Here is a 14,670-nt window from a genome sequence, read left to right as displayed (position 1 = left end):
GCCCAAATAGCCTAGCCTTGTTATATCACATCATCACGAAAAAACAGACATTACAGAACCAAGGGGGGACTCATATAGGCTACTGCCTGTTCTTATTCCCTATGGTTAGGCCTATAATGGCCACAGCAGAGAGGGTTTCAAGTATGTTCAGGATGACCCTTTCCTCCAGAAATCACTGTTAGCGTGATGACGCACAGATAGACTACTGCCAAGAAACGTGAGCAAATGTAGGCTATTCCATGACATTTCTGCGTAAATATGCTTATTGTCAATCACACTTTGTAGCTTAAAGCAGTGATTTAGGCCTAAGTAATGGGCATGACCAAGCATGTGGCTGTTCGAAAGGAGACATTGCTGGCCTGCCAGCAACACCAACCTCTGTGTCAGGCTTTAGGCTCTCTCCTGTACCTTAAAATAACCTGCAAAGCCTGCAAACATTCAGACATGCAGGCGGGCAGTTTACTGGAAGACACCGCCAGAGTGAGACGTGCCCCCTTTAGAGGAGATGAAGGGGGCGAGAGATTGGTGATTCCCCCAACTTCCCCTCCTGAAAATATTGCTTTTCAACAAGATAATTTATATTGCGACAAAGACAATTAGCTTTCCTTTACAATTGACAATACATTTTCACTGTAACGTATGGCTAAGGCTACGACTGTCATTTATATCCTACGAACGATACATTGTAGCCAAATGAGAGACGCGCCTAGTGCACGACAATGTAACTTTCGTTCTCATTTCAAATTCCCATCGACATATAAAACGGCCACGCGACCGCTGCAATGAAGCACTGGAATTCGAGCAACAATCGATCGATCCCTCGCCTATGCTATGTGGAATTTATGCTATGTGGAGACTTTTACTTTTAAAAGCTTGAACACCCTGAGACAGAGTGGTCCCAAAAGGAGGCAGCCAGGCAGGATAACTTCTACTTTTTTTTACTAGGCTATACAAAGTACCATATATGTACATTACACAGTAGCCTACATCACGATGCAACATGTTTACTAATGAAGATATGCAACGTAGTGGATTATAATATAACCAATTTTACCTTCTTGTCCCGTCGGATCAGTAATCTTCTCTCCTTGCACCCTAGAAACTGAAAACTTTTTTTCTTGTTTCACAAAGCGTCACTTCCTCCTTCGCCTTAGGCTACTAGCTGAGGCTGCTTTGTCATCACAGTGTGTGGAGGGGAGATGCTGTGTGACTGTCGATGCAACTCCTTTTGCATCGATTAACCATTAATTCGATTGAACGATATGGATTGACTGACTGGTTGAAGCCTATATAGGAATTGCGCGCGCATGTCAGACAACCTAGGGCGAGGAGGGACGTGTTCCATTTCTGTGCACACAATGCCCGGAATTATGGGTGTACTGTAGCTAGATGGCGCAACTTTTCATAAACCAGGGAAGAGCCCCAAGTTAGCAAAGTGAAGAGGTAATAGCATTTTCTAACCCGCTATTCTAACATAGCTAGCATTGGCTAGTTGGCAACTTTCAGCAACTTACAATTTTAGAATGATGCGCGTCGAGCGAATACTGCTGAACTCTCGACCTGGTATGTAGCCTTACGTAGCAGCTAGTTTAAGCCTTTCTTATAACAATGATCTGTTGTTCACAGTGCAGTGATTGCACATTGCAACACGTTCAGTCGTATGGCGTATAATGACTTGTATGTGCTTGATGTGCATGTATTCTATTTAGGGAAAAATGGAGTTCCACTCCCTGAGAATTTCCACATGGAAGATACGACGATACCACTTGACCTGAAGGAGGGATAAGTCCTGGTTCGGACGCTGTACCTCTCTGTTGACCCATACATGGTGATAGGAAACTGCTAATAGACTGCAGCTTTCTGAAATGTAAAAATTGATCTAGTCTACTACGTCATGCTGCACCTGTTACTGTGCAGTTGTTATATAAATGAAGGCATAGACTTGGTACAAAGCTGAGCTCAGTGGGCAATAGCCTTGTCATAATATCCTGTCTGATGAATTTCATTTCATTTCAAACCTTTATTTATACTCGTAGAGCAATTGAGGTTTCCCTCATTTTCAATGCTGACGAGTTCACAAGCAAACACATAATGACAGGGCAGCAAATGTACACATATATCAACAGGACAGAACAAAACAAACTATAAACAACTAGAAAAACCGCATAGCGGCTAAATGCCTCCGCCCAACAATGCAAGTTGCAGTTAACATTCAGTTGACCTTTGACATTTGAATACCAAAATCTAATCCAATTAATCAAATTAAGTCTAACTGGACATTTTTGCCAAATATGTACAAATTCTGGTCAAGCCTTTCTTGAGATATCGTGTTCAGCAGGCCAAAAACACCTTTTGTGAGGTCAGTGACCCTTGACCTTTGACCCCCATAATGTAATCAGTTAATCCTTGAGTCCAACTGGACATTTTACCCAAATATGAACAAATTCTGTTAAGCCTTTCTTGAGATATTGTGTTCATCAGGCCAAAAACACATTTTGTGAGGTCATAGTGACCTTGAACTTTGACCTTTGACCACCAAAATCGAATCAGTTCTTCATTCAGTCCAATTGGACATTTTGGCCAAATATGAACACATTCTGTCAAGCCATTCCTGAGATATCGTGTTCACTAGGCCAAAAACGGTGACAGTGACCTTTGACCCCTACGATCTAAGCAGTTCATCCTTGAGTGCCAGTGAACATTTGTACCAAAGGGGAAGAAATTCTGTCAATGCGTTCCCAAGATATTGCATTAACAAACATCGTACGGACGGACGGACAACCCGAGCTATCGCCTGGCGGAGGCATAAACTAGACTAACAAGGGCCAAGCGCATTAGAGACCATAGCGTCCCAACGTCCTGTAAATGAGTGACTAACTGACTGACTGAGCGACTGACCTTAACTTAACTAGCCGCTATGCCATGGTAAAAATAGCCAAGTAAAGGATTAAGGAATTTTGGTAACACTTTATTTTAATGGGTCGAAATTGCGTCATAATTATCCAGCCTCCAGCTGGATTCGAACTCATGACCATGAGCACTCAAGCGCATTATGCTAACCGCTCCACTACTGGGTCCAATTTTGTAAATTAGCCTGACCCCTGTGTCCATGTCTGGCCCCTGTGTTGACGTGGATGGTGCTTGTGTACACTCGCTTGCTGGTATTCTATCTGTAATGCTAGCTAACGCTAATGCTAACAATAATGCTAATGCTAACACTAGCTAGCTAAGGCTAATGCTAACACTAGCTAGCTAATGCTAACGCTAGCTAACTCTAATGTAAGCTAGCTAATGCTAATACTAGCTAGCTAAAGCTAGCATTAGTGTTAGAATTAGTGTTAGCTAGCTAGCGTTAGCATTAGCATTATCATTATTGTTAAAAAGTTAAAAAGTTTTGTGATGTCACGGTGACCTTGACCTTTGACATTTGAATACCAAAATCTAATGCAATTAAGTCCAACTGGACATTTTACCCAAATATGAACAAATTCCGTTAAGCCTTTCTTGAGATAATGTGTTCATCAGGCCAAAAACACATTTTGTGAGGTCACTGTGACCTTGAACTTGGACCACCAAAATCTAATCAGGTCATCATTCAGTCCAACTGGACATTTTGGCCAAATATGAACACATTCTGTCAAGCCGTTCCTGAGATATCGTGTTCACTAGGCCAAAAAATGCCTTTTGTGAGGTCACAGTGACCTTTGACCCCCACGTTCTAAGCAGTTCATCCTTGAGTGCCATTGAACATTTGTACCAAAGGGGAAGAAATTCCGTCAATGTGTTCCCGAGATATTGCATTAACAAACATCGGACGGACGGACATACGGACGGACGGACAGGCTATCGCCTGGCGGAGGCATAATAAAATAAGACAACAAAGCAATAAATAAACAGGATCAAAAACAGTTACAGACCAATAAACAATTTGAATGAATTTGCTTCCTTATTACTGCCTCTGTCATGCAGTGGATGTTTACTGTGTGTCTCTTGAACACAGCGTTGCCGCATGAATGAAGCCACAGATGCTGAGTACCTGAGGCCATGGGGACTGTCAGAGTGTGTGGACGGTGGAGGTGTGGGGGTGGTGGAGTCCAGCCGCTGCGCTGCTCTCTCTCAGGGCGATGCGGTCACCTCATTCAACTGGCCCTGGCAGACGCACGCTGTGTTAAACGGCAGCCTTTTACAGAAGGTACTGCATTGTCTCTGCGTCGGCCATCCAATGCTGTTCCCCGTGTAGGATCTTGCACTGCCATGCAATTAGGTTGTGATTATACAGAGAAGGTGTAATTTAGTGAATTTCCATTCCTACAGGTTGATCCGCAGCTGGTCGACGGGCACATGTCATACTTTTTGGGCGCAGTGGGCATGCCCGGTCTCACTGCCCTGTTTGCTGTGAGAGAGAAGGGTCATGTGACCAAAGGAGCCAATCAGACCATGGTGGTCAGTGGAGCTGCTGGGGCTTGTGGGTCGCTAGCCGGCCAGGTGAGTGGAGCTATTCGGGTTAACAAAGCATCATGGGCTCTGCATGAGCAATATAGCCGCCCGGCTAGCTCAGGCTAGCTCAGTTGGTAGAGCGCCGGACTCTTAATGTCAGGGTCATTGGTTCGAGCCTCATGTTATGCGCAGCCAAGTCATGTTGTGCAAAGCTAAGCGTATGTATCTACATATATGACAAATATGCAAGATGTTTATTTTATTTTATTATTATTGTGGTATTATCATTGTCCTGCCCCCGCTCCCCAGATTGGGCGGCTGGATGGGTGTGTCCGGGTGGTGGGCATCTGCGGGTCCGATGAGAAGTGCCGGGCCCTGGTAGAACAGCTGGGCTTCTCTGCAGCAGTAAACTATCGCCAGGGAGACATAGCCACCAGGCTGAAGGAGTGCTGTCCCAGCGGAGTGGATGTTTACTTCGACAACGTGGGCGGCCCCATAAGTGACACTGTGATAGCACAGGTAAGGGTTTGTCTTGTGTCGTAGCCACATATAAAACACATCTCCGGGATTGCTAATGTGTAACGGACTGTGTATTCAAAAGAGGACCTGCCCAAAACTAACCTTTGACTCAAACACCCTTTATTACCCTCAGATGAATACGGGGGGCCACGTGATCCTGTGTGGACAGATCTCCCAGTACAACAAGGATGTGCCGTACCCTCCGCCCCTGTGTGAGGAGACCCGGGAGGCTCTGCTCTCCAGGGATATCACCAGGGAGCGCTTCTTAGTGCTGCAGCACATGGACAAGCAGGAGGCCGGCATCCTGCAGCTCAGCCAGTGGGTTAGGACAGGACAAGTCAAGGTAGGGCTTCTCATCGTTTGTGTGTGTGTGTTTCTTTATGCTTGAGGTGGTACTGAGAGTACAGTACAGTACAGTACATATGGTTTTCCACCTGTCCTGCGACCCTAGACAGGACATTTTATTCACACTGAATCATTCTCCATGCCTCAGGTGTTGGAGACGGTGGCGGAAGGTATTGAGAACATGGGAAGTAAGTGTCAGCGGTTATGTGACTGATTGACTCGAATTTCGTTGTCACGGCATATACCAGAGATGAACTGATCATGAGTCAAACAACCCTTTATTTCCTCTTTACTACAGCGGCGTTTTGTTCTATGATGAAAGGGGGAAACGTCGGCAAACAGATTATCAAAATATCTGACTGAGGAAAACCACCAGAAGGTCCTGTTCTCACAGGAGGCCTTGCGACGCAACACACAGTCCCATCACTGTTGGCTGCTCACATGAATGGACCCTAATGTTAAGTTAAGCCTGCAGTATACTTGCTTTTACCTATGTGTAAGCGTAGTGAAACACAGATACTGTATGTAATTTAAAGGATTTCAAATTAAGCAATAAACCACGAGAGGCCGTGTGTTATAGTGATTTTATAACAGCTACGGGGCGTTGTTAGGCACGACGGGAAGCGGAGAATGATATGCGGCCCCAGGTGTGTGTTACAAAGTATTTTAACACGGCTTCCAGCCAATTAGAATCAAGAACCAGAACTAACCGTTGTATAATAGTACTTTGACCCAGGTCTGTGCAGTTGTCCTCATGAGGACACGTTTCCATGTATTCAAATGTATTTGACTGTTATGTGGAAGTACAGAAGTTGTTTTCATCATCAAATTATTTATACTGTAATTATTTATACTGTACAACTGCCTTGGGCCATTTGGCTCCAAACCAACAAGCCAAGTAGTATGGCTATAAAGAAGACCATCATCAATAACAACATTAATACTATCTCTTGGTTGTGAGTGATAACGTTGACAGAAATAAAATAAAAAGTTCCATTTGTGATTTCTCTGTAATAAATAATTTATTTCACAGCACTATAAACCATTAATACAATTCCAAATGTGGTTTGCTTTGATTTCAGTTGTCACCTTGTGTAAAATCCTGTCATAACATTCCGTCTATTTTACCACTGGGGAACAAACAGCTTAGTCCCCTACATGACCATTGTTCTGTACAGCTAAACTCATGTGGTGAGCTGTGGCCATCACCACCCAGCCATAACATCACAGCACCAGGTCATCGAGGTCGTGGGATCTTCAACAGAGCGATTCCATTTGTGATGTCATCAGAGGTTTCAGGTCACATGGATGGAATAGCATTACTAATCAACGATAAACCAGGTTGACTGACATTTAAATAATCAGAATGTCACAACCCAAATTATTGAAACCCTCAAGCCCGCCCCCTAGTGGATGTATATCATTGCTTGAAAGAGGTATTGAGCATCACAGGTAAGATACAACAGTTCCTCGGTTAGAATGTTCATACTGGTCACCAAGTAGTAGTCTCAGAAAATGATGTGCCCTTCTAGACATACGACACCCCCAAGCTGCCAAATTAACTTCTAAATAAGGAATGACAAACACCAGTGCAATACATGACGCAAGGAAATCGCACAGTACAGATAAAATTACCAGCATAATAATGAAATTGTATCCCTGTTTACCACAGCTAAATAACATTCATCACTTATTTATTATCACCACAAGTATTTGATTATTTAGTTGTGAATGAGTAAATGCAGCTGTGCAGAGTAGAGTATAAAAACAGTAATATTGTCAGTTCCTGATAGACAGTTCTGGGAACAACCTCTTGTTCAAGTCTCACATTCCTGAGAAACAGCAGCTGACTACAGTGAGGTTCACAAGGAGAATTTGAAGGAAAGTAGAGTAGAACAGTTAACCTGTCCAGTCCAGTTTAGTTGAAAAATTTGGCATTACAAAATAAACTCAACAATACCAGAGCCAGATGCAAATATTTCCTCTTTTTGCCAAACATACCAATAATAATTTGCAAATGTTAATCTTGAGAATGCAAATTGATTTGTTTCAACCCTGTAATGTTCAGTTAATATGCATCTACGAATGCCCTCTTCCTTTAAGACAACTACACATGCTACGATTCATTCTTGGTGCGTGCGTGTGCACAGAAACCTGACAAAATGCGAGGCATTAACCCAAGTCACTTCATACTCCAAAGCACTTAGACTGAACACTGGAATAACATTCAAACATTCACACTACTCTAACAGTGGTACTAGAAGTTGGGCCGACGGAAAAAAAAAAATGCCCATAACTTAAGATCTGTGTTTGTCCAAGGACATGTAAGGGGGGTGGTTGGCTAGCCTGGCTTTGCCGGACCCAGTTCGCAAGAATGAAATAGTTTCTGCAAACTCTCAGTTCACTTTCGACGAGCTTGAACGGGCGTGTTACCAGACTGATATGTGGGGTAAAACAGAATGTGAGCAGGCTGGCGAAGCCAGGCTAGGGTTTGGCACCACTTCTCAGGGTCTGAAGACATTCATACGTAAATTCACCCTTCAACAGAGAGAAACAGGTACTGTAAGTGGGGGCAGAGCTGGACCTTATTGACCTTGTTTGGCAGTGCAGTTGTGGCAGTTGGCCAAGGCAACACTTTCAACAACAAGTTCCCAAGTCATCTACACCGCACCAACGTCTGAGCACTGTACTTCAGCCTTCGGAGGTTCACCATTCAGACCGGGGCTGACCGGCACTTATCTTCAATGTATCCCTGTTTGACCACTCAACATTGCTTCAACTGTGGCCAGGGGTGTGCTCAGTGCTTTACAATAACATGCATATTAAACATATAATACTACTGTATGTAGAAAGTGGCTTTGGAAGGAATAAAAACCTTGCACACAAGTGAAAAAGTCATGTGGGTGGGAAATGGCAAAATAAATACACAGTTGTGTGTGTGTGGCTCAGACCCACAGTGGCAAAGTGCAATTGTCAAGAGAGTGAGTTGGCCTTGCTGTCGTCACGGAGACACGGGACGGGGCCCTTCCACGCGCGGTGTACCAGCACCAGACTGAGCCCCAGAGCCCACGTGCGGACCGGGGACAGGAAGAAGGCCTGGAGGCCGTAGGTCTCCAACAGGAAGTAGCAGGAGTGGGCCTGCCAAGAGAGCAGCAGCAGCATGGTGGCGTGCACCGCCAGAGTCCGACAGCGCCAGCCGGGCCTGCACAGGTGTGAACGGAAAGTGTTGCCACGGCAACGCAGCTGGAGGCTCCAGCACAGGTAACATGTGAGAGGCATGTTGAAGAAGACCAGCTGTTGGGGGAGGAGGCAGGGAGGGAGCAGCAGAAGACATGAGGCAGTTAGCGTTCGCTCCATGGCAATTACACAAGACAAAGTGTTTTTAGATTCTTTGTTCAATGAATCAGCTTACCTGCACGACTCCAACGACATAGGTGAGGCTGCCTTCCAGGAAGTGACCGTCGACGAACACGCCGAAAGAGAAGCAGGCCCCTCTGTGACCGTCTATCAACTCTCCTATAAACCATGGCCCTGCGGAGAGAGGGAGAGAGAGAGAGAGAGAGAGAGAGAGGTGGAGGGTGAATCCACACAACCACACGCGAGCACACAGCATGTGGTTCTGGTCCAGGCCAACAGGGCTACTCACCCAGGGCGGTACACAGGTTGAAGAGCAGCAGGGAGTAGTAGAAGGAGTCCGTTTTACTGACCAGGTGCAGGGACACGCACGCTTGAGAGGGCAGCCCTGAGAGAGAGGGAGAAGAAACCACACGTTAAAAAAAAGTTGAATGACAACCAAAGGTTTGATGTGTTGGGGGGGGGTTCTGATGAGCTCTGACCTCTGGCAGAGGGAACATGCAGGAACCTGAACACCACCAACACCCCGATGTTCAGCAGCATCACAGCCACAAACGCTACACGGGCCTGCGGGAAGGAAGGGACGCGCAGTCAGTCACGAGATAACGTGACCCAGGCCAAATTCAGATAACGTGACCCGGGCCAAATTCAGCCCAGCCCCGGCGGGTCTGTGGTGAGGTAGAGGCGTTACCAGGACGTAGTGGTCCGTGAGCAGGATGAAGGACTGGAAAAAGCCAAAGCTGGGGGAGAGGTCTCCTTCTAGGGTGAACTGCTGCTCTCGAACCGTCGACCGCCCTGCCGAGTCCTGACACGGAGATGCGGTGCATCGAGAGAGAGAGAGATAGAGAGAGAGAGACAGAGAGAGAGAGAGAGAGAGAGAGACAGGCGCGGTCCGATCAGCTCAACATCAACGTATGGGAGAGAATTGCAAACTGGCAAATGTAGCTGAAAAAGAGAGCTGATTTCTCTCTCCGCTACCTCCACTTTGACCCTGACTGTGTGCAGCCCGGTGAGGTAGAGTGAGGGGTCCCACAGCAGGACGTAGAGGGGGCCCCCGGCCGAGCGGGCCGTCCCCAGGCCCTCCCCGTCCACGCTGACGTACACAGCCGTGATGGGGGCCTCGGAGAAGGCCAGGATCCTGGGGGGGCGGCAGGGTTAGAACAGACCAGACAGACAGACAGACAGACAAACAGACAGAGAGAGAGAGAGAGAGAGAGAGAGAGAGAGAGAGAGAGAGAGAGAGAGAAGAGAGAGAGAAAAAGAGAGAGAGAGAGAGAGAGAGAGAGAGAGAGAGAGACTCATTGGTCAAATACACAGATTCATGTGAACTGACAGCACTTGACTTGGGCAGGAGCTAACCAGAACAGAATACTGGCGGCGCCTCACGTTTTCTACTGTTTGACCTCCCGCACCTCTCATAGAATATCAGCTCAGAAGTATTCTGGAGCTCCTGCGCCTAAATATAAACAGTACCGGTTTCTATTTCGGTCCAAGTCAAGCACTGTGAACCAGTAGACAGATATCGTTATTGTTGGGATCATTATGGTACGGAGACAGGCGGGAATACGGTAATGTTGAAAGATGGATGGGTGTAGATGTGTGGGGGGAGGGGCAGGTAAAAGAAAGTCATTTGAATACTGTATGTATGAACGGGGCGGGTTTAGGGTTCAGGAGGACACACACAGAGGGGACACCTGATGTGCGTCGAGCTGCGTATCCTTCCCAGAGGCTCTACGACCGGATGAAGGTATTGCGCCTCCTTGGGGTTGGTGATGAGAACCGCGGGCCACTGCTCGAACGTCAGGTCAGAGAAGCTCAGCAGGTCGTGGTCGAACGCCAGCACTCGATATCTGAACAGGGAAGTGAGACCAACAAGTCAGCACACTTAACCTTGAGCATGTATGTGGAGTGTGACATGGAATTTCCTCTCACTACTGTGGTTGTCTGTCAGTCTGCCTGTGTGTGTGTGTGTGTGTGTGTGTGTGTCTGTTATGTGCTATATTTCCAGTGTTACCTGCGGTTGTCCATCCAGTCACCCAGCTCCAGCTCCAGAGTGCCACGAGTGTGTCGGCTGTGCAGGACGGGCATCAGGCCGCCCAGGGTGTGCAGGTGACCACACAGATAGGCAACAGCCGAGCTACACAAACACATAAGAAGACACAACAGTTGATGTCAAGCAAATTGGGCTCAATAGCTTCTTTTTTTTTTTACTTCCGCTCCAGCGACAGCGCAGGGCAAGGGGTAATGTTTTCAGTGGCGCATGTCTTTGTGTGTGTTAGCCGGATTACGCAAAAACGACTAGACCGATTTTGACGAAACACAGTGGAAAGGTGTAGCATGCGCCAACTTACAACCCATTACATTTTGGAGCGGATCTGAATCATGGTGCGGGTCAACGAGCCGGCTAAACATGGCCGATCATTCATCGCCATTCTTTTTTTTTTACCAGGATTACGCAAAAACTACTGGACCGATTTTCATGAAACTCGGTGGAGGGGTGTAGCAAGAACCAACTTAGAGCCTATTAAATGTTAGAGCCTATCCAAATCATGGGCAGGGTCCACGAGCCGTCCAAACAAAACCGAAACCCGGGGGGGAGGGGTGTAGCATGGGCACATTTAGAACTCAATTCTGGTGCGCACAGAGCCACGAAATGCATTCATGGGTGGAGGTCTGTGCTCTCTGAGCACCATTTCTAATTTTGACTAGGATTACACAAAAACTACCAGACCGATTTTCATGAAACTCGGTGGAGGGGTGTAGCATGGGCCAATGGAGTGGATCCAAATCACTACAAACCGCCCAAACATGGCCGGCCATTCTCCTTTATTCATTTTTTGGACTTGGGGAGCGAAAAGTTCCCCCCATTCATTGTCAATAGGGGGAATTGAAACGGCCATATCTCAACATTGGAAGGTCACAGAGACATAGGGTTTGGACTGGCATTAAGCTCTCCACCTATATGCAGCAATACCAAACATGTCCTTCTCATTCATTCGTCTGTGCTCTCTGAGCAAATAAAAATTAAAAAAAAAATATATATATATATATATATATATAACAACAGCATTCTAACTTTGTAATATTCTGAAACTGAATGATGAATAGATCTTCAATGTTTATTCATCTGGGGTGTTTCGGTTAGAGATCACTTGCCCTCATTCAACAATGATGTAAACAATGATAAGGCAGGATTACTTTCAACATAAACAGTGATATTGGCCAGGGAGGGGCTGACTACCCCGCAGGTAGAATCCCACCCACATTCTTCTCCTCTCACCTCATCATCCGTCTCACCCCAGGAGATGGGGAGATGATGGTGGACGTCGTGTAATGGCCAAACCAAACAGACTGGTTGCTACTGTGGCTCTCATTCCTGAAAGCTGCCAGCAGGTCCATTTGAGGCTATAATGGTGTCGCAGGGAAAAATCATGACCGGTTACTATGTTAAGAAACTGTTCATATTGAGAGATATATTATCAAATGAGTCTGGTTAAAATAATTCAATTTAAAAAAAACAACAGTATATATACCTGATTGAGAATGCCGAAGAAATTGTATGGTCGCTTTGGCCCCGGAGTGAGAGTAGCATCTGCACAAATGAAGGAGTAGTTGCCGAAGGGAGTCTTGTGGACGTAGTGAAAGGAGCCCACTTTCTGGTTGGCTGAGTACTTCCTGTGGAGAAGAACAGAGACCATGAGTTACTAACAGTACATTATAATAAGACCAGGTGCAGATGTGAAGGGTGTGTGATCCAGGTTCTGACCTGACAGAGCCTCTAATCTGACGGCTAGACCTGCTCACAGTCTGAGGTGGCAGGCTGACGAGACTCACTTGAGCTACTCGGTGGCTAAACTTAGTGGTGCTGAAATGGTTTATGTAACTCTGGTGTTAATGCCAGTGAAAAACAGTAGGGGAAGACAGACCTGTAGTAGTTGTTGACACTCTTCAGTGAGATTATGTTGAAGGCATCTGTAGAAAAAAAAAAACATTTAGTAGTACCAAAGGGAGCTATACCTCCAAAACATAGTCAACTAAACACAATAACCAATACTTAAAGCCCTCCTCTGTCAAAGGAGTCGGATTTTAATTTAAAGATTACATTTCCTCATGCCTACCCAGCATATTGATTGACATCCAATGTTGCCAGAAACCATGATGGACTGACAAAATCAATATCCTACAATCGAGATCAACACTGAATACGTGTCAGACATACTGCAGAGTCAATATCATGGATTTTGTACACATTTTGTAAGGGGATATCTGGTCTCATCTCTAATAGCCTGTAATTCAATAGCAATACAGATGGATGCAGTATCTTCTTACAGTAGCTACTTAGCTTTTGTGGCCTTGATTCTGTCTATATTCCACTCTAAAACCCTTTCAACTGTCTGTGAACGGTAGCCAATGTGTGGAGAGTGTGCATAAATAGTGTAGTCACCGTGATTTCCACGGATGTCGATCCATTTTGTGCGTTCCAACACACGTGACCTCTTCAGGACGTTGTGATAGGCCTGCCACTCCACCTCGTGCTGGAGGGAGCCCACCTTGTTCTCCGTCTTCGCATCTGTCAGGTCTCCTGGGAGACGGACACAGATTTTAATAAACATTCTCAACCTTTTATTATATTGATACCGGGTACCTTGAGCACAATCCCATCCAAGTACGCACATGAGAATACATGACTGTTCTTCAGGGTTTCATAGAGATACAGTGAGTGAATGAGGAGGCTATACATGAGAGATTACCTGTTGCAAGCACAAGAGCAGGTTTAATCACTTCAATGGTGTCTGTGCAGAACTTCTCGAAATCTGGAATGCGTTTCGGGTCATGGAAGCGGCTAATATGAATGTCAGAGACCTGGAAACAGTAACGAAAAGGGCGTGCAATAATGTACCAATCAAATCAACATCAAGACAAGAGTTCACAAATTCGCCTGGTGCGGACCTGTTTACTACAAGCTTGTTCTGTTACATCATTGCTCAAAGTCCTAACCAGCTAGCCAACTGTCATTCGCAATTGCTCAGTGACCCCACTCATTCAGCACAGCAAGCACAGCACAAAAGCCCCCTGGGCAGGCATTTACCTGGGGGGTGGGGGGTCAAGTATGCTTTCACGTTATCAAAGGTTAGGTAACGTTAGCTACGGTGGCCTATGTTTAAATCACTAAGGCTGTAAGTGAGGTCCTACACCCAGCCGTCAAATAGCTAACTAGCTGGCAAACGTTACACCGGTCAACTCACCTGCACGAACCAGAATATGTTCTCTAATTCGCCGCCGGGATACGGTGGAACACTGGCCCGAGTCTCCTCTCCATTACGGTCACTCAAACGCTTGACACTGACACTCCGTTTGGGGTGCCAGGCGGTGTCATAGCTCTCCACCACCCAAGAAGTTAGACACGCCAGGGCCAGCCCGACAAGAACCAACACACCGAACAGCCTCAGCATCCTGTTAGTGAAGGAGAGAATGGTGGGAATGCTAGGCTAGCTGGATCCTAGTCAGAATACTGGCGACAGACACATGAGCACTCTAACTACCTACGCTAGCCTAGCTAACTCGCTACATAACATTGCACGGTATCACACCATTTCCCTCGCCGTTTACAAAGCCGCATTGAAGCACAAAATCGGATCCGTTCAGGTTATCCGAAGGAGGAGGCTTCATGGATACCGTACTGACCGGTTGTGCATCAACGTCATCGCTAGCCATCCTCCCAGAAGTCCGTGCGCAGTGTCATGTAAGGCCTAATTCGAAATATGTAAATCCAACCTATTCTTATCTCCTACCTCTTATCTACCTCACTTTTGCTTGCAAAATGCATACCTAAATATTATATAAAATATGCTAATAAATATCAGTAAGTTTGGTAGCGGCAACATCCTGAGAAAAAACAAATATTCATCTCCCTTTCTTTTCAGATCAGTATTTGTTTAATGTTGTTGCACTGATGCATAAATCCATTACTTCCCAAATTATTGAAAAAGTGGACCGATACGTCAGAGAACATTG

General features: G+C 45.9%; 2 protein-coding genes across 2 annotated transcripts; one reads left to right on the top strand and one right to left on the bottom strand.

Moving 5' to 3' along the window:
- Positions 1–1,274: 1,274 nt before the first annotated feature.
- On the top strand, positions 1,275–7,567 carry ptgr2 (prostaglandin reductase 2). The gene is made up of 8 exons (XM_084438193.1): positions 1,275–1,563; positions 1,710–1,828; positions 4,001–4,192; positions 4,315–4,485; positions 4,747–4,956; positions 5,090–5,299; positions 5,450–5,489; positions 5,600–7,567. Exons 2-8 carry the CDS (start codon positions 1,826–1,828, stop codon positions 5,662–5,664), a joined length of 891 nt encoding a protein of 296 aa, XP_084294319.1. The 5' UTR covers positions 1,275–1,563; positions 1,710–1,825; the 3' UTR covers positions 5,665–7,567.
- tmem62 (transmembrane protein 62) lies at positions 6,319–14,337 on the bottom strand. Its single transcript, XM_084438192.1, has 14 exons — positions 13,902–14,337; positions 13,407–13,518; positions 13,100–13,237; positions 12,582–12,627; positions 12,189–12,330; positions 11,936–12,060; positions 10,670–10,792; positions 10,350–10,505; positions 9,634–9,793; positions 9,347–9,460; positions 9,138–9,222; positions 8,948–9,043; positions 8,714–8,832; positions 6,319–8,595 (listed from the first exon to the last, which is right to left on the bottom strand). The coding sequence occupies exons 1-14, from the start codon at positions 14,106–14,108 to the stop codon at positions 8,275–8,277; spliced, it is 1,944 nt and encodes a 647-aa protein (XP_084294318.1). The 5' UTR covers positions 14,109–14,337; the 3' UTR covers positions 6,319–8,274.
- Between the last annotated feature and the right edge of the window lie 333 nt (positions 14,338–14,670).

Source organism: Borostomias antarcticus (assembly GCF_949987555.1).
Source record: "Borostomias antarcticus genome assembly, chromosome: 5".
NCBI lineage: Eukaryota > Metazoa > Chordata > Actinopteri > Stomiiformes > Stomiidae > Borostomias > Borostomias antarcticus.
Note: the sequence above shows the minus strand (reverse complement) of the source record. Positions and strands in the feature narration are given on the sequence as shown.

Excerpts from the sequence above, each read along its gene's own strand:
- ptgr2 (XM_084438193.1), top strand. Across the intron at positions 5,300-5,449 it reads TTAGGACAGGACAAGTCAAG|GTGTTGGAGACGGTGGCGGA; the intron begins GTAGGGCTTCTC and ends TCCATGCCTCAG. Across the intron at positions 5,490-5,599 it reads AGGTATTGAGAACATGGGAA|CGGCGTTTTGTTCTATGATG; the intron begins GTAAGTGTCAGC and ends TCTTTACTACAG.
- tmem62 (XM_084438192.1), bottom strand. The coding sequence starts at position 14,108 with ATGCTGAGGCTGTTCGGTGTGTTGGTTCTTGTCGGGCTGGCCCTGGCG. Across the intron at positions 12,331-12,581 it reads AGTGTCAACAACTACTACAG|GAAGTACTCAGCCAACCAGA; the intron begins GTCTGTCTTCCC and ends TCTTCTCCACAG. Across the intron at positions 9,461-9,633 it reads CAGTCAGGGTCAAAGTGGAG|GACTCGGCAGGGCGGTCGAC; the intron begins GTAGCGGAGAGA and ends TCTCCGTGTCAG.